The sequence below is a fragment of the Elephantulus edwardii genome, unplaced genomic scaffold, assembly GCF_000299155.1.
Source record: "Elephantulus edwardii isolate Elephantulus edwardi_28Jun2011 unplaced genomic scaffold, EleEdw1.0 scaffold00105, whole genome shotgun sequence".
NCBI lineage: Eukaryota > Metazoa > Chordata > Mammalia > Macroscelidea > Macroscelididae > Elephantulus > Elephantulus edwardii.
In genome coordinates this window covers 1279761-1304623 of record NW_006399855.1, presented here as the reverse complement: position 1 = coordinate 1304623, position 24863 = coordinate 1279761, and the positions used below count along the sequence as shown (strand labels likewise).

Sequence of the window (24863 nt, the reverse complement as noted above, 5' to 3'; positions counted from 1 at the left end):
AGACCATAACTGACATCCAAGCAGATATATGCACACCCATGTTTATTGCAGCTTTGTTCATAATAGCAAGGAGTTGGAAACAACCCAAGTGCCCATCAACAAACGAATGGATAGAGAAGCTGTGGTATATTCACACAATACAATACTACGTTGCATTGAAAAACAAGGACTCATGCAATTAATATTCAAAAATGGGTGACCCTGAAGGACATTATGCTGAGTGAAGTATCTCAGTCACAAAAGGACAAATGGTGCTACTGTTGTAAAACAGGACTGACCTCAGGGTTGGGGGGAGACTGAGAAAGATGGGTTCAATAATGTATACTGCATTGAAACAGATGAGGGATAAAACTGTTTAAAAGGGTATGTGATTAGATATTTTTGTCATGACAGGAGTCCAGAGCAAAGGCTGCATAGTGGAGTGGGCCTAGGGAGAGGGATTGTAAAACAATTAAAGAATTTTTCTTTTACTTTTCCAAGAGGGTAGTGTACTTTGGGGGGGGGGGGGGGAGAAAAGTGCAACAATGAATAAATAGAAATGCAAAGTCTCTGTAAAATTTCATTGAAATTAATAAAAAATTAAAAAAAAAAGATTAGCAGTTGGAACACAGCAGCCACTCATTAGGAAAAAGACGTAGCAGTCTGTTTAGCAGCCTTAGAAACCCTATGGAGCTGCTCTACTCTGTAGTAGTGGTAGTTGATTGCCTTCCAGTTGAGAGTGACTCTGTAGAGACTTGGCAAAGTCAGACTAAACTTAATGCTAATGGGCTTCATCTTTACTAATGAGAGGTTCCTTCTTGTCGTCCTTAAGTGCTGTCAAGTATGACTCAGCATCCCTATGAACAAGCTGAACACTGCCCTATCCTGTATCATACTGATAATCTCTGACACACTTTTAATCCATTGCTGCAGTCACTGCTAATCCATCATGTAGAGGGTCTACCTCTCGTTCTTGTTCACAGACCCTCTACCTTTCCAAGCATGATATCCCTTTCTCCAAGACTAGTCTTTCCTAGGAACATGCCCAAAGTATGCAAGATGAAGTTTTGCTATCAGTGTCACAAAGGTGTACTCTGGTTACACTGCCTCCAAATCATATCTGTTTGTTCCTTTGGAAGTTCATGGGATATCAGTATTCTTCTACAATACCACAGTGCAAAGGCATCAATTCGTCTGTTATCCTTAGTCACTGTCCAGCTCTCAGATGCATAGCGAGTGATTGCAAAGACTAAGGCCTGAATGAGGCACACTTCAGTCTTCAAACCAACATCACTGCTCCTCAGTAATTTGGAGAGGTCTCGGATAGTGGACTTGTCCAATAAAGTATCTCTCCTAACTCCAGACTACTGGTACCAAGAGTGCTGACTATGGATCCAAGAAAGATGAAATCATTGACAATTTCAATATTTATCTATAATGATGCTGCTCATCAGTCCAGTAATGAAGATTTTTGTGTTCTTGATGTTGCCATGCAATCCATACTGAAGTCTGTAGTCTTTTATCTTCTGCACCAAGTGTTTTAAGTCTTCTTAACTTTCAGCAAACAAGGCTGTATCATCTTATTAACATATACTGTTGATCAGTCTTCTGCGAGTTCAGCTTATCAAATTATTTGCCTAGTGTTCAGACTGAATTTTACCTATTCACCAGCACTGAGGATAGTGGTCTAGCTTCTGCTACCCAGCAACTTTCAGATTTAACATTCAAAACCTCAAATTCATTGCTGATGAGTTAGAACTGACTCTTAGCTGACCCCACAGCAGATTTTTAAAGGATGTAAAGCCACACTGGAAGAGAATGCCCAATCTTTCACCTGCAGGACTTCTGGCGCATTTAAACAGCCAGAGAGGCACCACTTTTGGGTTAGCATTGACCAGGCTGTTGATGGTATTAACTGTCAACTGCCCACCTTTCTCCTGCAGAGTAGCTGCATACAAACATTCAAACTGCATACAATTAGGGTGCCAGCATAACACCTTACCACTAAGCCACCAGAGCTCCCTACCAGTGACATTAGCAACAAAAAATTCTAAAAAGTTAACAGAATTGTGTTTTCTTAACACTATGACTTGCTTCAAATTCTACATGACTCCAATCTGGAATTATTTCATAAAATCAGTAAATAGGACACAGAAATTTTACGTAGCACCAATGTGTAACACTTAACATCAAAAAAGTAAAAACTAAAATTGTTAACATTACAAAGCAAATTCTAAGAACAATCTCCAAGTATCATTTTCATTTTTTCTCTGTATTAATTGCTTACCTAGCTTTATTAAGAATTCTTGTTCCAAGTCGTGTACCTGCCTGATGGATTCTTCCAGAGAATTACAGAGTTTGATCTTTGGTCTTAGCAGTTCTAGTGTATCACTGATCATGTAATCTATGTCAATAGGAAATGGATGGTCTTTTGTCCAAACCTCCAAACTTTTCTTCCACCAAACATAACGCTGATAATAAATGAAAAATAACTTCAGATGTAAGATATGCATTACAAAAATATTTTAAGATAATCTTTACTGTGATTAATCTGTTCTGCGTTATTATTATTATCTAGTTATAACTAAACTAAAACATTGTATAAGACATCTATAATTTTATTAATGGAATAGTAATGACTTTATAGTCTGGGTCATACTCCAATTATTTTCCTCTAATTGTAACGTTTCTGAACCATTTGGTAAATTTTAAATATTTTTAGAAGTATTACTATCATAATTTCTTTTCTTAATTGCAAGGAGAAATTACACATAAAGTGTAAGATAAATTTTCTAAGGCTACTTGCCCTCAAGTTCTTAAGGTTAGCAAGGTATAACTTAAATTTTACACAGGCTAGTAATCTAAAGTCACAGATTTGATAAAATATATTTTATCTATGCTGCCTCTTTTGAATTTTAAAAAAGGCCAATAAGGTAGCTATAGTTAGGGATTTTTAAATACATTAAGATAACTAGTCAATAAGCATTTATTGAACATCTATTGCATATATGACACTTCATAGTCTTTTCCCTTTCTACTTCTGATCTGATGCCCTTATTCCATGTTCTATTTGCTCTAATTAATGAGTTATATTAACTGAAAGCACAAACCAAAAATTCGCCAGTATATAAACAGGTATTTTTCTGGGCATTTAATTTCTTCTGTCCAGTTTATTCTAAGCCCTGGCTATTCCAAGTGTGGTCTGTACACAACGTGTAACAGAAATAGGGAACGCTGGGCCCCATAAGTGACCATCTTAACAATACATCCAGATAATGTGTAGAAGCACTGTTTCAAATTATCTTTTCTATATATCTTTGAATACTGAACTCATTCCCTCTAACCTCCAGACAGACTGTACTGGTACTTGCCCTCAGGTTTTACTCATTTACTCCTATTCCCTATATATATATCTTTTCTATATTTCTATATTTTAATGAATTTGAAAAATATAACCATCTCTTTTTGCTCTTGGAATTTGAGTGGTTATTCTATCTCTGCCTGAATCCAAACACAGGCTCCCTTATGAAAGTGTTTTAGAAGATGATTGTTATGGCTTTATTTTACAGCAAAATTCTGGTTTTCAATAAAGGAAGCCTGCAAGTGAAAGGACAATCTTTAACAAGAAATCTGACTTTCAAATGTCCAAAATCTACTCTTCATTTTCTGCTCATCATTTTAGAAAATATGGGAGTAACTTAATGCAAAGGGACAGAGACAGGAGAAAGGGAATAAGCTGTTCTTTCTGAAGATTACTAACCCTCAGCATTAACCACAGTGTGGATACATTGTTTATAGCTCAAGTAAAATTTTAAAATTAATTTTCTTCCTTAATGGTTAAATTAAAAACAAACCAATACTAATAAAAATGACCATGTAGAATTGAAAGTATTATTGGTATTTTACTTCAGTAACATTATATGGAGAACTGAATTGTTTGTTAATTGCAAGCTCTAATCACCATTTTTAACATATTTCAGGAAAAAATAATTAGGTTCTAAATAACCAACTTACAATTTAATTTTAGGAGATAAGCTTAAGGAAGTTGTAAAATTATTTCTGTATCTGACTTTAATTCATACTTTACAATATATTATTAACAAAAATATGGTATAAGATACAGAATCATAACCATGAAATTTATCAGTAAATGTGTGGGTCTTTCTGTATTGTTGTTGTTATGTGCCATCGAGTCGCTTGTGATTCATAGCAACCCTATGTACAAGAGCTCTAAAAGCCATTCTATCCTGTGCCAACATTATTTTCCCCCAAGTGATATTTTTTAAAAAAATTTTAACTTTTATAAACAAGAACTTTGGAGGAAAAACCGAAACACTTATAAATGAGAAGAATGTCATTAAATGTATATAAAATATATTTAATCTACAAATATCTATGCTAAAGAAACATAATCTGCAATTATACCAAATTTATAAACTGTATCAAAGTACTTCTAAAATTATTATTGGCAATAATAAAAATTACAATGCCATTAGAATATTTACATAGTATTTTAGAATCCATCAAGTATATTTAAATCCCCAAGGCAGGGATTAGGTGTGTTGGAGACAGTGAGGTTGGCACAGGATAGAGCAGGGTTTAGGACTCTTGTACACAGGGTTGCTATGAGTTGCAAGCAACTCGATGGCACATAACAACAATAAGGCAGCATGCGTGGAAAAGAAATATCATCTCATTATGAACAAATACATATAAATGTGTGTGTGTGTGTGTGTGTGTGTGTGTGTGTGTATATTTATATATACATAGTACATGAATATGACAGTATGTCTTCTTAACATTTTTGTTAACACTTGCAATTGCTTAACATATCTCAACCTGTGTATTTTGGCTTATATATATATATATATACCTGAAAATACACAAGGAAGCAATCAAGTTTCCGTTTACTGGAACCTCTATCAAAGTACTGGCCACAGGTATCCAAAATAGTGCATACTAGTCTAATTCTGAAGAGATGTTCAGGTGGGTCCAATGAACTTGGAGAACCATCAGGGTTAACGCCAAATGAAGTAAAAGAATAAAGAGTTCTAAAGATAACAGCTGATTCAACCATTCGGTAATTATAAAGTTCCCCTAAGAACTTGGCACTGCTGATACGTCTCTGATTAAATTTAGGCTGATTAACCTAAAAAACAAAAACAACATAAACCAGATTTCCATTAATGATTTCAAAAAATGTATCTAAGTTAAAATTCCCCTCAGTAATTTTACAGTTATCACTGAATGAGCACTGAACATAAAGGAAAAAAATAGTTTCTTTCCTTCTTCTCAAAGATACTAGTCAATGATCTTTCTTTCTCTAGGAAATGCCATTTTAAAAATGCTGTCATAAAAAGAACATAGCCAATAAAAACCTTTTATATAAAAAGCTATTATGAAATGAACTGATAGTTTTTAAAACCACCAAAATGTAACTTCCCAAATCAATCACCTCTAACCTATTTTTTCTCTGCAATTGTTAGTAAAGAAAAAAAGTAAGTTTTATAGTATCATTTCACAGGAACTATAAATTGTTACAAAATGGTTTTCAAATTAGTAAGTTTATGAGTTCTAATAATGACCTAAAGAAAAGCTTGAGAAAAAGAGCCAAGACATTCTCCACTATTAGTCCCAGACTAGGAAATCTGATATAATTGGTCTTTTATTAAATCATTAACACTAAAGAAATAATAGTCATTAACATATAATAAGGGAAAAGCACACTTCTTTTTCAATAAAATTATGCAAAGGTTGTCTACATTCTTCAAACACTTAAATTTAAGTGGTGACCTTAAAGATTATTTTACCTCCATTCCTAAGCGAATGTCTTCTAAAACTCCATCAACAACATGTATTCCAACATCCTCTTGATAGAGCACTAATCCTGCTAAGAGGTTGGCTACACAATGAATACTATTGTATTTCACATTCCAGATGTTTATCATACAACAAATAACATAATCTTTCACTTCTTGGTCCTGCCAGGGCAACTTGCGCATCTGCCTCAAAACCTAAATAAAGAAAATGATGCTTAAATTATTCAAATAAATACATGGTAAACTGATAGACAAAATTATACAGGTATTTTGAATTTGTAGTATCAAAGAATTTTAAAACTTTAAAAAAAAAAGATTCTCCAGAAGCCTTTTCACTTAAGAGGGTTATAATTACCAATAAATTTGAAATTTTCCCTATATATTTAAACGATGTCTTCACATTTATTTTATTTTCCAAGTATTCAGTCTAGCTAACAACATACAGATAGTTCCAGTGCCTTATGATTTATTTGGGTTATGACTCACCTCTTTTTTTGGGTACATCTTATCATTAGTACATTTTCCTGGTAGAAAGTTACAAGAAAATGCATAAAGTTAAAATAGAAAATCTACTAAATTACTTAAACACACTCCAAGTGTTTAATCAGGATAAAATGACAGAATAAAACTGGTGGGAAAACAGTGTAATAAGAATAATTAATTTAGAACTTGGTACTAAACACAGTGTTATGTTATGGCACAAAACAATAACAACAATTCTATATTCACAATGCATCTTTTAAACATTATGTTAACTTATATTTATAATGATAAAATATTATCCTTCTACCTTCACTGGAAATAGGTCTTCTAAGCTATCAAAAAATTTTATATATATATATATATATATATTTTTCCCCCTCCAAACATTTAGCTACCTCCAAAACAAATTTTAAAGTCCTTTTTAAATAATTAATCTCTGATTTTCAGAAAGTTAGTTTCTATTTTAAAAGCGGCATTATTTCAATCCTTATCCCTTCTACCCCACTCATGGACAGTGCATGTATCATTCCATGCCTTTTATCCTCCCATAAGTCTCTTTTATCCATTAATTCAATTTTTTTTCTGCCCTAGAACCATCCTCCCAAAATACACAAAAGTTTTTATACCCTATACAATGTGGGGAGTTAAGACTTCTAAGTAAAATATTTTGCTAAAAAAACTTTAAAGTTAAGTTTCTAACAATTCCAATAATTGGAGATAGGACAGTACTCCTTAACTTTTTCTATAAACTGCTAAGAATCTAAAGGGTCTCAAAGTCTACGGGTTTCCCAAGGTCAATAAATTGAGGCAAAATATTTATGGGGAGATCCAATATGGAATACCAAAAAGAGAATAATAGAAAAAGACTTAAAATAGAGATAGCATAAAAATTTTATTAAAACATTTTAATTAGAATAGAAAGTTATTCTTATAAAAAGAAAATATACATCCCAAATATTATATATTATTACATGAATACTTTCTTAGAATGATTTGTATAGACTCAATTATAGTAGAATCTGGGCTCTACTTCTATAATTTAATTTACTAGCACTATTTTAATAGCTCTATTGTTCTATATCAGCAAGTTGGAACTGACCCTCAGGTGATTCTCCAGCAGTTTTTCTGAGGCAGAAGGGGATATTATCCATTTTTATCCTGTGAAGCAGCAGGTGAATTTGAACCATGTTTCTTTGGGTTGACAGTGCAGCTTCCATATCACTAAGCCACCACAACTTAACTACACTTCAATTTGCTCATTTACAAAACATAAAAATTACAAGTTATGTAAGATTTCTTAGCTATACTTTGTGGTTAATTAAAAGCAACTTACACAAACTGATCAAGGAATATTGAAATATATATCCATGATCTAAAGCAATTTGATTAAATGGGCTAGAAAGAAAGTCATTTGCTGCTCTTAAAATTATTATCATGAAGATAAAAATTAATTTGGCTTAATCTTTTATAAAATTACACCAACACAAATTTCAAGCAGATTATTATTATTAGATGAGTCTCATTAAGATTTACCTTCTCAGTGGTAACCTTAGAGAGATCCTTATACAAAAGCTTCCGAACATATTCCTGGAGAGGAGGACGTTTCTTTTTCACCGTTTTCTCAGCCAGAGGTGGATTGCAGTAGTAATAGGCATTTTCTACCATGGTGACATAACGTGCATCAAGATGCATTGCTTGTTTTTTTCTCATCATTTGTTCCTAAAAGAAAAAGTCCAATCAAAACACTTTATCACAGATTTCCTTATGCTGCCCTGGATGTGCTCACCAGGCTGTGGAAAGAAATCTGGAGGACAACTACCTGGCCACCTGAATGGAAGAGATCTATACTTGTTCTCATTTCAAAAAGAGGTGACACTACAGAGTGTGGAAATTACAGAATGTTATCACTACTATCACATGCAAACAAAACCCTGCAGAAGATTATCCAAAAATTATTCTTAACAGTGTTATTCAACAGAGAATGACCAGGAATACAAGCTGGATTTAGAACAGGACATGGCACTAGAGACATTACTGCCAATCTTAGATGGATCTTGGCTGAAAGCAGAGTGCCAGAGGAATGTCAGTCTGTGTTTCCTTAATTACTCAAAGGCATGTGACTGTGTGGCTCACAACAAATTGTAAGTAACCTTAAAAAGAATGGGAATTCCAGAACACCTGACTGTGCTCTTAAGAAACCTATACTTGGACCAGGAAGCATTCCTAGAATTGAGCAAGGAAACACTGGATGTTTCAAAATCAGAAAAGAAAGTGCGTCAGGGATGTGTCCTATCTCTATACCTTTTCAAGCTGTATGCGAGACAGATCATTCGGGAGGCTGGACGTTATGAGCAGGAACGTGGCATCACGATTGGATAAAGACTTAATAACAATATGCAGGCGACACAACCTTGCTTCCTGAAACTGAAGAGGACCTGAACTGCTTTTTGCAAAAGGTCAAGGATTGTAGTTTTCAATATGGATTGAAGCTCAACATCAAGAAGACAAAGATTCGCACCAATGGGCTGATTGGCAGCACCATGACAGACAGAGAAGAGACTAAGGTTGCTAACAATTTCAGATTCCTGGGCTCCACAATCAACACTCTTGGCATTAACAATCATGAAATCAAAAGACAAATTGCTCTGCGGAAGCCTGCTGTCAGAAACCTCTCAGTTAACAGTACTGTTAAATAGTAATGATGCAAGTAATGATGAAACTTTTTAGTGTTAAACAGTAATGATGCTAAGTCTAGGCTAAGGTGCACCTGACCCAGGCCATGGTCATCACAATTACTTGCTAAGCATCAGAAAGCTGGGCAATGACTAAGAATCACTGAAGAAGAATTGAAGCCTTTGAGTTGTGGTGCTGGAGAAGAGTACTGAACATACCATGAACACAGGTCTTAGAGAGGGTGAAACCAAGTTTACCCTTGGATGCAAGGTGTTTGAAGCTCCATCTCACATACTTTGGGCAACTGGTCAGGACGTAGAGAAGGACATCATGCTAGGAAGGGTGGATGGACATTGCAGAAGAAGATCTAAATGAGATGAACTGACACAGTAACAGAGGTAATGGTACTGTGTGTCAGATTCAGTGTGACTGGCTCAGGATCGGGGAAGGTTCAGAGCTATTGTACACAGGGTCACCATGAGTAGTAGGCAACTAGATGGCACCTAACAACAATCAATTTCTATGTTCAGTGATAAATTATTACAGAACAAAGTTTAGAAAGAAAAATAGTAAGTCACTAGGCATTGCTAAGAGTATATAAGTTCACTAATTATGTTCTAACAATAATCATATTGTAGAACAGATGACTTTATTTGGCCTTAACTTCAACAAAATTCTCAAGAAACTTTGCTACATGTGTAAGCTCACTTATAACTGCCAAATTAAGCAATGTAACACCTATTTCTGTGATGGAAATTAAAAATTAAGAATGTAGAGACCTGAAAGTACTGTTCTGAGATAATTTCTAAATTTAAACCAAAAATAATCTTTGAAATGTCTTAAAATCAAACAACTATTTTGCTTAACTAGTAAAAATGGTTTGCTCTTTCAAATATTATGTTTATGAACCCAAAAGACAATACCAACTCAATAGATTCAGATAGGAGACTTGGGTGTCAGTAAATCTGTTAATGTGAGAGGAACAACTAAGGGAGATGAGAATGTCTAGACAACAATGTACTGCCACTAAATGTACTTGTAGAAACTATTCACTTAGTATACTCAGCTGTGTACGTCAAAGATGGTGAGGATGCCACAAGGGCTAATTTTCAGATCCATTGTTCGTAGGTCACTATGAGTCACAGGCCACTTGACTCTTAGTACACCTAATAAAAAGCTATGAATATTCTCAATGCCGTTAAATGTACATGTGGGAAATGCTGAAGAATTAGTATATTTTGCTATGTGTATTTGCAACAACAATAAAACTATACATATATTTTTTAAAAGACATTTAAAGAGGAGGTTCTCGATCTAACTGTACTATGTAAAAGTAAGAATTCATCTGTTTACCTGGGGTTTTCATCATTTGGACTCAACAGGACAATATTTGGTTTATTTCTATAAGTAATAAAACTAAAAGCCTCCAAGGTTTTAGAACTTGTCTGAGGATAAGCTGTTGTATAACTTGTCAGGACCAGCTCAGAAGTCATTAATGGATGATAAAAAACACAATCATGACCTAGTTCTAAGTTCCTAACCTTTAACACCATTGAAATTTTGGTGTAGAGAACTCTTTGGTTGTTCTGTTTGAGGATTCTTTGGGTTTGGGGTTTTGTTTTGGGGGGATTTTTATGCAAGAGGTGTGGGGGAAGGGCTGGGTAGGGGCTGCTTTGGACATTACAGATGTTTCACAGACATTCTGGCCTCTTATCCACTAGGTGGCAGCAGCTCCAGTGGAGACTGATTAGTTAAGGATCTTCAAGTAAGCACCTTTAATTCTTGATTCTGTATCATTTTAATTATTAAGACTTCACTTAGTCATTTCTGTTGTAGGAACACAGATAATTAACAGGTAAATAAACAAATGAATGAATGAATGATCAATCCTTTTCTGAGAAGCCTTAGTAATATAGCTGTTAAACAAACGGCCAATGGTTCAAATTTGCTCCATGGGACCAAAATACGGTAGTCTTGTCTCCATTAAAAGTATGGTCCTAAACCCTAGTGGCAGATCTGCTTTGTCCTAAAGGATCACTATGAGTCACAATCAAACTGCTGCAAGAAGATTTAGGTTTTCTTAAATAGTAATTGTCTTAAATAGTAATTGTATAATCTGGATGCTTTTATGGAAGGTTTCCTTGAGAAAGTGATATTGAAATAAGCTAAGATCTCAAAAAGAGAAAAATACATAAAAGACCTATGGGAAAATCTTTAAAGAACATATGGCTGGGGACAAAGAATGTATGATAAAAAGCCAGTGTGGTTCTAACACAGGATAGCTAGCACATGGGACAATAATTGAAAGGGAGAGATATAGCTTGATATACAGATGGTGTTGTAAATCACAATAAGAAGTCTTAGTTTTAAAAATGTAGACGGAAACTAGGGATAGACTTTAGGCAAGTGTCATTGATTACGGGTAGCAGGTGATGACATAGTTTTAACTTTGGAAAAAAAATTCTTATATATGTAATTTTTTAAATGAACCATGCAGTGTATCCTTGCTCTGTTCTGATGATTGTCTCTTGGTCCAAGCATAGGTTTTACATAAGCAAAATCAAATGTTCTGGGATTCTCATTCTTCTCAGAGTCAGCCATAGATTGTTGTGATCCACACAGTCAAAAGCCTCTGCATAGTCAATGAAGCCAGAGACACATTCCTCTGGTTACTCTCTGCTTGCTACCAAGATTCATCTAACATAACAAGCTATAATACCCTCATACCACCACCTCATCTAAACCCAGCCGGCATATCTGGCAAGTCTGTTAATGTGTTGCTCCAGTCATTTTGGGATAATTTTCAGCAGAATCTTGCTTGCATGTATATTAATGATATTGTTTGATAATTTCCACACTCCATTGGGTCACCTTTCTTTGGAATGGGAACAAATATCAATCTCTTCCAATCAGCTGGCCAGCTGGCTGTCCTCCAGATTTCTTTGCACAACTTAGTGAGCACATCCAGGTCAGTGTGTGGCTGTTGAAATATGTCAATTGGTACGCTGTCAATTCCCAGTCTTGTTTTTTGCCAATTTTTTCAGAGCAACTTGAACTTCCTTCATCACTACCAGCTCTTGCTCATATATTATTTCATGAAAATCTTCTGTGTCAGCTGCTTCCTTCTGGTACACTGATTCTGTATACTCTTTCAATCTTCTTTTTTTTTTTCTTTCAATCTTCTTTTAATACTTCTTGGAAACATCCTTAAGTACTGCCATTCATGGCTTGAATTTGTTTTTCAACTTCTCCTTAAGAAATGCTAAGCGAGTTTGGCCCTTTTGATTTTCTGACTCCAGCTCTTTGTACATTTCATTAAAGTATCTTGCTTTGTCATCTTGAGCTGCCCTTTGAAATTTTTAGCTCTTTAGTTTCTCGATTCCTTCCTCTAGCTTTGGCTTCTTGGCTCTCTACTGCAATATTCAGTGTCTCACACGATATCCATCTTGGTGTTTTCTTCCTCTTCAGCCTTTGTAATGATCTTTTGCATTTTTCATGGACAATATTCTTGAAATGCTCCAACAGCTCATTTGGTCTACGCTCATCGGTGCTCAAGGCCTCAAACCTGTTTCTGAGATAGTTTTGAAATTCGAGTGGGATACACTTAAGGTAAAATTTTGGTTCCCGCAGATTTGACTTAATTTTCTTCAACTTCAGCTTGAACTTGCATATGGTGGTCTGGCCTGGTTTTCACAGCTGATACTGACCTTCTCCTGTGATTCTTTCCACAAATGTAATAGATTTGATTCCTTTGCATACCATGAGGTGAAATCCATGTGCATAGCCTGTGTTTCTATTTCTTAAAAAAGGTATTTGCAATAAATAAATCACTGAATATGCAGAATTCTATCATTCTATCTCTAGCCTCATTTCTGTCACCAAGTCCATGTTTTCTAGCTACTGATCCTTCTTCCTTGTTCCCAACTTTTGCATTCCAGTCACCCATTATTATCAATATATCCTGATTGCATGTTTGATCAATTTCTGACAGCAAAAGTTGGTAGAAATCTTCAATTTCCTCCTCTTTGGCACTAATTGTTAGTGCATATATTTGAATGATAGTAGTATTCACTGGCCTTCCTTATATGCATACGGATATTATCCTGTCATTCACCACATTATATTTCATGATGGATCTCAAAACGACTTTTAATTATGAAACCAACCCCATTTTTTCCTCATCTTTTCATCCCTGGCACAGTAGATCATATGATCATCTGATTCAAAATGTCCCATGCCAAGCCTTCTCACTTCACCTAGTATGTCACTATTTAAGCATTCCATTTCTTTCTTAACAATGTCCAATTTTCCTACATTCAGTCCACACTCCAATCACTAGTGTCTGCTTACAGCTGTTCCTCCTTCTTTGTGTTTCCATATGAGATCTCATTCTCAACTGCCATATCTGCTAGTCTAAGTGTGCTCTACTGTATATGGGGGTCTGCCAGGGATGTATTCTGTCTCCATATCTTTTCAATCTATATGCAGAACAGATAATCTGGGATGTTGGGACAGACGAAGAGGAATGTGGCATCAGTATTAGTGGAAGATTCATCAACAACTTGCATTATGCAGATAACAACCATGCTTGCTGAAACTGAGGAGGACCTGAAGGACTTGCTGCAGGAGGTCAAGGACTACAGCCTTCAATATGGACTGAAGCTCAACATCAAGAAAACAAAGATTCTCACAACTGGGCCAATAGGCAGCCAGTATGGATAGTGAAGAGATTGAGATAGTTAACAGTTTTAGTTTGCTTGACTCCACAATCAACACTCTTGGTTCCAGCAGCCAGGAAATCAAGAGATGAATTCCATTGGGAAAGTCAGAGTACTGAAGAGCAACGATGTCAGACTTGAAACTAAGGTGCGACTGATGCTGGCTATAGTCTTTGCAATTGCATGCTATGCATCGGTGAGCTGGACAATGACTAGGGATGATAGAAAGAGAATTGATAACTTTGAGCTGTGCAGCTGGAGCAGAGTGCTGACTACACCATGGACTGCTAGAATTAACGGGTTTGTCCTGGAGAGGGTAAAGCCGGGCTGCTCCTTGGAGCCAAGGATTCTGAAGCTTCATGTGACATAGTTTCAGCATGTTGCAAGGAGGGACCAGTCCTTGGAGAGGGTCATCATGTTTGGAAGAGTGGAGGGACAGCGCAGAAGAGGAAGACCTTCAATGGGATGGATCAACTCAATAATTGGGGTAGTGGGAGTAGGTGTGTCAGAGACAATGGAGTTGGCACAGGATAGAGCAGCATTTAGGGCTCTTGGACATAGGGTCGCTATGAGTCGCAAGCAACTTGATGGCACACAACAACACAACAATCTTAAAAATAGAAGAATGAATCAACCTTTTCACAGTTGCATATTTAGCCCATGAATCAGTGCCTGTCTGGCTTGATCTAGGACATCTGAGAGGCTTGCAGTTAGTATTTAACAGAAAGCATGAACAAATGCACTGGCCTATTTTCACCCTCTAAGTTCAAAGCTGAACCACGGAGGGGTACTTGGTTTTAGGCTCAAAAGGTTACTGTTCTTCCCTCTTCTTTGTTCCAGACCAAGAAAGACCAATGGATATCTTAGATAGCTACTCAGAAACTTTCAAGACCCAAGACGCTACATGCCAAAGTAGGACATAAAGTAATGTCTTTGTGAACTATGTTATGTCAACTGAAAACTATTTCATGTTTAATAACACTAGGATAATGACTATGCCTTTAAATTCTTTAGAAAAACTATAAAACATCATTTAATTTACTATTTACAAATATTTAATAGTTTTAATGTGGATCAAATACTTTAGCAATTTAGGCTGTTTCCCCAAATCACGTTAATGGAGACACAACCATAAATATCAAACTAATTTTAACTTAGCCAAGAACAAATCTGAATACAAATGAGATAAAAGCTGTATGTGTTTTCCAAACAAATACATATACCTTTTGGATTTTTCTACTAGCATTAATGTGCTTTAAATAAAGTTTGTCATCTGTTCCTCTTTCGGTAGTTCCAATACATCTGTGAGTGGCTCCCCATAACAAAATCTTGGGTCTTATATAACTTAGGACACTTTCTTCTTTACCACTTTATCTCATCACCAAATGTCATTAGTTGTACTTTCTAAACATTTTCATATATTTATTTTTCTTATTTCCCCTATTTCTACCCTAATCCGCTTATTTACTGATTCCTCACCCTCACTAGGTTTTTTTTGTTGTTTTGTTTTGTTCTGTGGTGTTTTTTTTTTAATACTAGTTTATTTGGGTTTTTAAAACAGCCTTTTGGCTACTACTCTCCCTACCTCTGGCTCAGTCATCTCCGTTTTCTTTACCCAATCTTTCTAAAAACAGAAATCTGACATGCATCATCCTTGTTTAAAATCATTCAATAGTTTCTCACTACTTTCAAATACATGTTCAAAATTCACATGGCTGAAGGGGCTAACCAGCACTAGTTTTTAACCTCTAAAACGAATCAATATACTATGATAGATTTGGAGGCAGGAGTGGCATCCACTTCCTAAACAACATGCCTCTGGAAACTCTATGAACTTTGATAAATGTCAATACTTATAGAGGGGCTTCAAGCCTTTTGCTCATAGGATCGCTATGAGTTGTGCTTGACTCTAAGGCAATCAACAACAACAACAAAATGAATCCAGAACCTCAAGAATATTGTTGTTGTATGCTGCTGAGTTGCTTGCAACTCACAGCAACCATATGTACAACAGCCCTAAACTCTGCTCCATCCTGTGCCAATCTAATTTTATCTGACACACTTACCCTCATTACCCCAGTCACCTAATCACTCTTATCAAGCATGTCATCATGTGCTGTCTCTCTCCAAGGATTAATCCTTCCTTGCAACATGTCCAAAGTATGTCAAATGAAGCTTCAGAATCCTTTCCTCTAAGGAACAGACTGGTCTTACCCTCTCTAAGACGAACCTGTCAGTACTCTTCTCCAGCACCACGACTCAAAGGCATCAATTTTTCTTCTATCATCCCTAGTCACTGTTCAGCTTTCTGATGCTTATCACATAATAGTAAAGACTATGGCCTGGATCTGGGGCACCTTAGTCTCCAGTGTGACATCATTGCTCTTCAGTACTTTGGAGAGGTCTCTGACAGATCTTCCCAATGCAATTCGTCTTTTAATTTCCTGGCTGCTGATACCAAGAGTGTTGTGAAGCCAAACAAACAAAAGCTGTTAACAATCTCAATATCTTCAGCATGTGGCATGATGCTGTCAATTGGCCCAGTTGTGAGAAACTTTGTTTTCTCGATGTTGAGCTCCAATCCATATTGAAGGCTTCAGTCCTTGACCTTCTATAGCAAGCACTTCCAGTCTTCCTCAGTTTCAGCAAGCAGGGTTGTGTCGTCTACATAAGGCAGACTGTTGATGAGTTTTTCTCCAATCCTGATGACACATTTCTTCTAGCGCCCAGCCTCCCAGATAATCTGTTCTACATATAGATTGAAAAGGTATGGAAATAGACTACATCCCCGGCATACATCTTTCCCAATTTTAAACCACGCAATGTTTCCTTGCTCTGTACTAATGACTGCCTCTTGGTCCACATATAAGTTTCACATAAGCACAATCAAGTGTTCTGGGATTCCCATTCTTCTCAGGATCAGTCACAGTTTTTTGTCATCCACACAGTCAAATGCCCTTGCATGATGAACCACAGACAAACATTCCTCTTGTACTCCCTGCTTTCAGCCAAGATCCATCTAACATTAGCTGTAATATCCCTAGTACCATGATCTCTTCTAAGCCCTGCATATCTGGCTGTTCTCTGCAGATGTGCTGTTCTAGCCATTTTTGGATAACCATCAACAGAATCTTGCTTGCATGTTATAACAATATTTTAATGCATTAACGTGCATGTGTAGATATATTCATAGGCATATGTATATACAAGTTTGTGTGTGCTACTAAAAACATATATACAATAAAGCGCACAGGACTATAGTTAAGATTTCCTAGACATATACAAACACCTCATTAGATTGGTTTACCAGTATAAAAGGCTTGAGACTACAGTCTCTTTGTTTTATTGCCTTTTGTTTTTGTTGCTGTGTACAGTCAAATTGGATCCGATTGGTGCTGGAGAATATTGCCCCTCCTTCTATAGCAAAGCATCTGGTGGATTTGAACGGCGTGCATTCCGGATTGCAGTGCAGCTTCTTGCCACTAGATCACCAGAGCTCCGAGATTTTAGTCTCTTGTGACAACTGTGGCAAGTAGCATAACACAATTCATGATAATATTATCCTTTCTAGTTTGGTATGTAGTGTCTAGGATCTTAATATTCTGTGAGGTCATGTAAGATTCAACTACTAGTCTCTTCCCATCTTGAGCAAAAGAGAATTAAAGAATCCAAATACTAAAAAAAAAGAAACTCATCTACAGCATGAATAGCTCACACAAACCACACAAGCCTTTTCAAAGCTCAGAACAGAAGACTAAGATGGCACCCTGCTACACTGCTACCCAACATTCTGATAAGGAACATTAAAAAGGTCCTTAATACATGGAGTGAAAAACATACAACAAAATTTAAATTCTTTTAAAAAAGATCAGATTTAAGGGAGCTCTGATGGCCAAGTGGCAAGAAGCTGCATTACAATCTCGAAGGCACGTGGTTTGAATCCACCAGATGCTCTGCTGGAGAAGGAAGGACAATCTCCTCCTGTACCAGTCAGATCCAATTTGATGATACACACAAAAAAATAATAAAATTTAAAAAAACTTATCTAAAATACTGTCATTCTCCTAATATAACCCTTTTAATTTGGAACTGAAGCCATTCCTAGTGATCAGCTTTGAGTCAAACAGACTAGCTTACAAAATAAACATCAATGACAAGATCTGATCTCTTACACCACCAACTGTATGAAGCTAAGCAGTCCAGATTCAACTAAAAGCAAAGGCAAGAAGGAAAGAGGCTAGATTAACAGAACAAGACAGAATGAAAATGCTACCACTGGAAAAATCAGAATCTGTTATCATGGAAAAAAAACTGTATAACAACTGTTAAATGTTTTCATTTGCTATGTAAACATTTATCTAAAACACGGAGTATCTTTTTTAAAAAAAGGAACCTCAACTCTTACCAAAAGAACACTGGTCCTTAGGTGAGATTCTGGAGATCTGAAAAGAAACCTTCCACATGTTTCAAGCAGGGTACATGCCATTTCAATATGATGATGGGAAAAGTCTGATAAAAGCATCTGTAATGACAGTAATGATTAAAAAATTACGATAACATCATACTCTCTACTAGAGGAAAACAAATACCTATGTAGCAACATTTACAATGGCAATGTAAAAGAAAAAAGTTAAGTCTATTTTAGATGAACGAACTTCATCACTTGGCATTTATGTCCAGCCATCAGATTTTTTCTAAAAGCTTTAATATATTTTTAATGTCTTTCCTTTAGACAGACAGATGAAAACCAATTTCAAAGTCCTCTATACTTATTATTAGACGATGTGAATGTAAACCTATGCCAATATATATATAATTAACTTTTTCAAATGGCTATTGTTTGGGATTTTGGTTCACCTAATATTCACTTTTAAAAGTTCTGATTATAAAAGTATTATTTGTTCATTTCATGATATTTCTATACATTACTGTTAACTTTCTGTATTTATCGTCCCTCTTTCTCCATACATATTTTTAAACAAAAGCAGACTTTACACTTATCATTTAAAACTTTAAAGTCCCCTCCCTGGTGGTCCAGAGGTTATAGAATTCTATTGCTAACCAAAAGACCAGCATGTCAAACCACCCAGCCACTCTGTTCAATGGGACAAAGATGTAGAACTCTGCTTTCTTAAGGATTTACACCCTTGAAAACAATACGGCAGTCCTAAGTTTGTTATGTTTGGATTTGAGTTTTTTACTGTCAATGGTGTCATTTAGCAAGTAAATAGTATTGAATACTATGAACTTTGTGATTTATTATTTACTGAATAAATTATTTCCAATTATAATTGCTATTATAACTAAAATCTGAAGACCTATTTGTGATAAAACTCTTAAGATATAAAATTTGTGTCAAAGATGTTTATCTCTTTCCTAGGTAGTATTCTTAATAATTACAAGAACAAATATACTAATACTCTTAGGTGGTGTGTGGCATCATATTTTTCAACTGCATATTTAAAAAGCTTTCATAAGCACTTTTACAATGTTGTCTGAAACATTTCCCTGTGAATCTCCAAGAAATTTTCAGACACTTGTCCTCTTGAATATTTAAAATTACTATTAGTATTCTGGGAGCATTCATGGCCTAGTGGGTAAGAAGCTGCTCCACCAACCCAAAGGGACATAGTTTGAATCCACCAGCCACTTGACAAGCAAAAGACGGGGGAGCCTCCTGTGCAATTTATTGCCTCTGAAAGCCCTGTGGAGGGTCAGCTAGGAGTCAGTTCTTACTCGATGGTACATAACAATTAGTATTTTTGGCTAGCTTTGGTAGCATAGTCTATAGAGAGTTAGTTACACTACTAATTCAAAAGTGGTACTTCTCTGCTGGTTTGAATCCACCAGCGGCTCCATGGAAGGATAGGCAATCTACTCTGATCCAACTTAAAGCTTCCAAAAATCCGTCAGCTATGAGTCACTTCTGACTGAAGGAAGGTGAATTTGACTTTTTATTAGTATTTTTAAAGACCTAAGAAATCATGCTGTATGGAAGCCTGTACAACTCAAGAGTTTTCCAAATGTCTTTGGTGATGACATGATTTTGTGTGATATATCTATTATCCCAAGGAAATAGATTTGAAAAAAAAAATTAAGAAACAATCAATTCCAGATGTACAAGAATTATTCAACATGTATATATTTCTGGTTTACTAACTAGATCTAGTTATTGATACTTACTGATTTCTAGTTTAATTTCACTGTGGGAAGAACATACAATTGGGGCAATTTAAGATTTCTAAAAGTGAGACTTTGCTGAGACTTTATGGCTGATTTTGGCAGGTACACATGTACCTTCTAAGAGTCTATAAATTCTCTTGGGAATAGTGTGAAATTAGATCAAAATTGTTAATGTACTGTTCAGAGTACACCCTCAATGATTTAGTCTATTATTTTAAACTACTGTGAGAAATATTTTCAAGTTTTACAATGATTACAGATGTTTCCTTTTAGTGGTCAATTTTTTCTTTGTAATATTCTGAAACAGTATTATTAGATACATACTTATTCAAGAAATGTTCATTTTCCTAGTTTTCATAATTGTAAACTATCTTCCTTCATAATGCTTCAAACCTAAAGGTCTTTTAAGGTTTCAAACATAAAATACCTTTTCTGATAAGAATGTAACTACTTCTCGCTTTTAAACACCATTAAGATTCGAAAAACTAGGCCATTTTGCCCAATCCACAAAATGGAGGATTTTTTTTAAAAACGGAGGAAGGAAAAAAAAACAAAGGAAAAAAATGAAGGATGATTGCATTATTACCTATGTGCCAAATCACTTGGAATTTTGGTGCAGTCAGGCTTATACAAAATCTTAACCATCAAAGACAATGTTACTCTAGCCTTGGATTACCACTTGTTACTGCCAGAGCATGCCATAGTGAACAAAAGAGCTGGAGAAGAGGGGTTTTTTTTAAATCTATTGCTATTAAGGTCAAAGTATCAAGATTAGATAGGGTGAAATTAGTCCTCTTCTACTAATTGCTTTGAATAATATATTTTGTCCATTTACTACCTTAACTTTTCTGATTTTCATATTTAAGGCTATCTCTTATAAATCACATATAGCTATTATTATTTTAATATCAAGCCTTCTATATTCTTTGGTTCTTACTTGCAATATTTTGTCCTTTCATATTGATTATACTTATTGATATATTATGTGCAGTTGAGTCAGAATAGACTCATGACTTATTATCCTTCAGAGGTTTTCAGAAGTTACACATCACATGGTAGGAGATGCCCCATCTTTATTGCCCAATAGAACTGGAAGATTCGAATCATGTGCCTTTCAGTTGGCAGCACAGTTCCTTAACTACTAGGCCATCAGTGCTCCCTAATCATTGATATAACTGCATTTGTAATTTCCATCTTAAAAATCTGTTTCCTACTTTGCTCATATCTTTACTAGCACTTTTTATTCCGTATCTTCTTTCCAATTAGTCAAATATTCTTATTTATTCCATTTTCTTCACATACTTATAATAACCTAACTTAAAAATAGTTTATTTATGCAATTCAATAGTAACCTTTAAACAGTGTAAGGTATCATTTTTGGTGAACATCTTAAACTTAGTTAGCTCTCCAATAAACCGAACAGTTTTGTTCTTTGTTTCAATATTGATCTGGTCCTTTTTTCGTACCTACAAATTAAAAAGAAAATTATACTGATTAGTTAATCATGTGCAATCTCTGCGGTAAGTATATCTTAATACATTTTAATTCATTCCACATTTAAAGTCATTTTTATAAAATTTTCTGCTGAACTATAAATTATTTTAAGTCAGTCAAGATAAAGTCCATGGAGTACATACAGGTCACAGACATGTTTTGTAAAAATAGTCCCAATGGCCCAACAGTTGAAAGAAACAACATATTTAACAGACTTAAGAAGGCTCTCATTTCTAACAAACTTATAGATTTATTTGTTACCTATTAACGTAATTCAAATCTATTTTGCAATGGAAAGTTCCTTTTTTAAATGATCGAAAGGAATTGGTAGACACAGAAGAATTTAATAACATATGAGCAAAAGCCTATGGTGATGAAGGAAGAAGTTCAGGTTGGTTTGAAGGAAATAGCAAAAAATAAGGACCCAGGAAGAGATGGTATACCTATTGACATATTTCAGCTAATGGATGCTGCCCTGGATGTGCTCACCAAGTTGTGCCAAGAAATCTGGAGAACAACCACTTGGCCAACTGACTGGAAGAGATCTATATTTGTTCCCATTCCAAAGAAGGGTGACCCAACAGAGTGTGGAAACTATAGAACAATCTCCTTGATTTCACATGCAAGCAAGATTCTACTGAAGATTATCCAAAAACGACTGGAACAGCACATCAGCAGAGAACTGCCAGAAGTCCAGGCTGGGTTTAGAAGGGGTTGTGGTACTAGTGATATTGTAGCTGATGTTAGATGGATCTTAGCTGAAAGCAGAGAATACCAGAAAAATGTCTACATGTGTTTCATTGACTATGCAAAGGTGTTTGACTGTGTGGATCATAACAAACTGTGGCTGACTCTGAGAATAACGGGAATCCCAGAACACTTGATCATGCTAATGAGAAACCTATATTTGGACAAAGAGGCAGTCGTCAGAACAGAACAAGAAAACAGTGCATGGTTCAAAATTGGGAAGGCTGTATGCCAGGAGGTGTGTCCTGTCTTCGTATCTTTTCAATCTGTATGCAGAACAGATTATCAGAGAGTCTGGGCTCTATGAGGAGAAGTGTGGCGTAAGGATTGGTGGAAGATCTATCAACAATCTGCGTTACGCAGTTGACACAACCCTGCTTGCTGAAACTGAGGAGGACCTCATGCACTTGCTGCAGAGGGGTCAAGGACTGCAGCCTTCAATATGGATTGTGGCTCAATGTCAAGAAGACAAAGATTCTCACCACTGGACAAACTGGCAGCATCAGGATGGATGGTGAAAAGATTGAGATTGTAACAACTTTAGTCTGCTTGGCTCTACAGTCAATGCTCTTGGCAACAGCAGCCAGGAAATTAAAAGATGTATTACGATGGGAAAGTCTGCTGTTAGGGACCTCTCCAAAGTACTGAAGAGCAATGAATGGTGTCTCTCTGGGGACTAAGGTGCGTCTCATACAGGCCATGGTCTTTGCAATCACTTTTTACACATCAGAGAGGTGGACAATGACTGGGGAGGATAGAAGGAGAATTGACACCTTTGAGCTGTGGTGCTGGAGAAGAGTATTGAGTGTACCATGGACTGCTAAGAAAACAAACAGATTCATTCTGGAGAGGGTTAAACCAGGCTATTCCTTGGAGGGAAGGATTCTGGGACTTCATCTGACATACTTTGTGGACATGTTTTAAGGAGGGAGCGGTCCTTGGAGTGGGACGTCATGCTTGGGAGGGTGGAGGGATAGCGCAGGAGGTGACTGATTCAGAGACTGGGGTAATCAGGATGGTTGTATCAGAGACAGTGTGAATGGCACAGGATAGAGCAGGGTTTAGGGCTGTTGGTCATAGGGTCGCTATGAGTCGCAAGTGACTCGACGGCACATAACAAACACCACCACCACCACTAATTAAACACCCTAAAAAACCATCTAAGGAACACTCTTTTAAAAATGTTGTTTTAAAAATAATGAATGTCAAGTGCTAGTTTAAGCAAAAATGTTAGTAAAGCTCAGCTGGTTATACTATGAACTGTACTGTACTTTTTATTATAAATTCCCTACAATAAAACATTTAATATACTCATTTTTCCTTTTTACATCTCTACTCAGGGGTATATCTCAAAGTTTAAAGCTTTTGTAAATATAAATATTCTACCTACGATATGTATTTCAAGAAATAATCAAATTTGGTAAAAATCCCACTAAAACAGGATAGTGTTAATGGGCTCATGAAAATTAGTGTAACTAGATTACATATTCATCAGAAACCACACAGTCTAACAATCTTTTCTTTGAGCAATAATCGTGATAAATGGCAGTGCAAATCATTTAATGTTTCATTTTCTACAATACTCAGTTTAAAGTCTACTTTTCCTACTTCATTTTTTTCCACATAACATTTTCAGAACAGACTGTTATTACTGCTATGATTCAATATTGGGAAAAACAAAACCCACAGAAGCTGTCGAATTACTTGTTTAAGAATTAATACTTAAGTCTTAATCTTCTGTCAATCAAGTATGTGCCAGAATTCAAAATAAGGCCTAATTACACTCCCAGGTACACCATTAACACATAAGCATTTATGTAACTATGATATTTTTACATACCCAGACACCTAATATTTAAAAAGAATTTACCTTCTTAATTTTTTAAGACCTACTTTCTACAGCAAATAGGGGGCTATTCTAGACCTCTAAAATCTTGATGCTAATTTTAAAATAATACATATAACATCTCAGAAAGTGACTGAAATCAGTAAGGGTTCAGTTAAACAGTAGCTATTATTAGTTTCAGTCATCTTTGTGCATAGGATCTATGGCTACAATATCTGTACCCTTGAAAAGCATTTTACTCCCATTTTTTGATAGATCACCTTGAGTAAATCACAGAAACTTTGGGGCCTGTTTTCTATCTGGCAAAATAAGGCTAATGCTAATGGTGCTAATCCTTCCCTAGGTACTTTAAATTCTAAGAACTATTTAAAGGAGCAAAACAAAATTTTTTTAAGTGAAAAAAGATACACAAAATAACTTAATTTACTTTCATCCAGCTAATATTATAAAAGGAGGGGGCAGAAGAAGTGACAAATAAAGGGATGAGGAAGAAGGAGAAGTAACAACAGTCTATCAAAATGTTAACTTGATTTACTCCTCCAAGTAACGTAATCATGTTTGTTTCCTTTTCTTTTCTTGACATATTTCCAAATGATAAATGCTGAATATGTTTGAGGTATACACACACACACACACACACACACACACACACACACACACACACGATAAAACCAATAACCAACCTCTCAAGTCAATTTCAACTCATGGCAACCCACCACTGGGTTTCTGATGCTCTTTAGTGGCGACCACTTTTCTCCCACTGAACAGCTGATGTACTCAAACTGCTGACATTTCAGTTACCTGTCTAGTATGTGATACAATAAGCCACCATCAACAAACGAATGGCTAGAGAAGCTGTGGTATATTCGCACAATGGAATACTATGCTGCATTAAAAAACAAGGAACTCATGCAATATTAT

At 35.7% G+C, this 24863-nt stretch overlaps 1 protein-coding gene across 1 annotated transcript in view; it reads right to left on the bottom strand.

The window, feature by feature from the left end:
- The window catches only part of UPF2 (UPF2 regulator of nonsense transcripts homolog (yeast)), a 178389-nt gene that overhangs the window by 45876 nt on the left and 107650 nt on the right, over nucleotides 1–24863 (bottom strand). The window contains exons 10-15 of the mRNA XM_006891842.1: nucleotides 21208–21321; nucleotides 18078–18194; nucleotides 7815–8000; nucleotides 5790–5993; nucleotides 4853–5128; nucleotides 2267–2450 (exon numbers count right to left, since the gene is read on the bottom strand). Of these exons, the coding sequence (XP_006891904.1) occupies nucleotides 2267–2450; nucleotides 4853–5128; nucleotides 5790–5993; nucleotides 7815–8000; nucleotides 18078–18194; nucleotides 21208–21321 (1081 nt within the window). The remainder of the gene's footprint in view (nucleotides 1–2266; nucleotides 2451–4852; nucleotides 5129–5789; nucleotides 5994–7814; nucleotides 8001–18077; nucleotides 18195–21207; nucleotides 21322–24863) is intronic.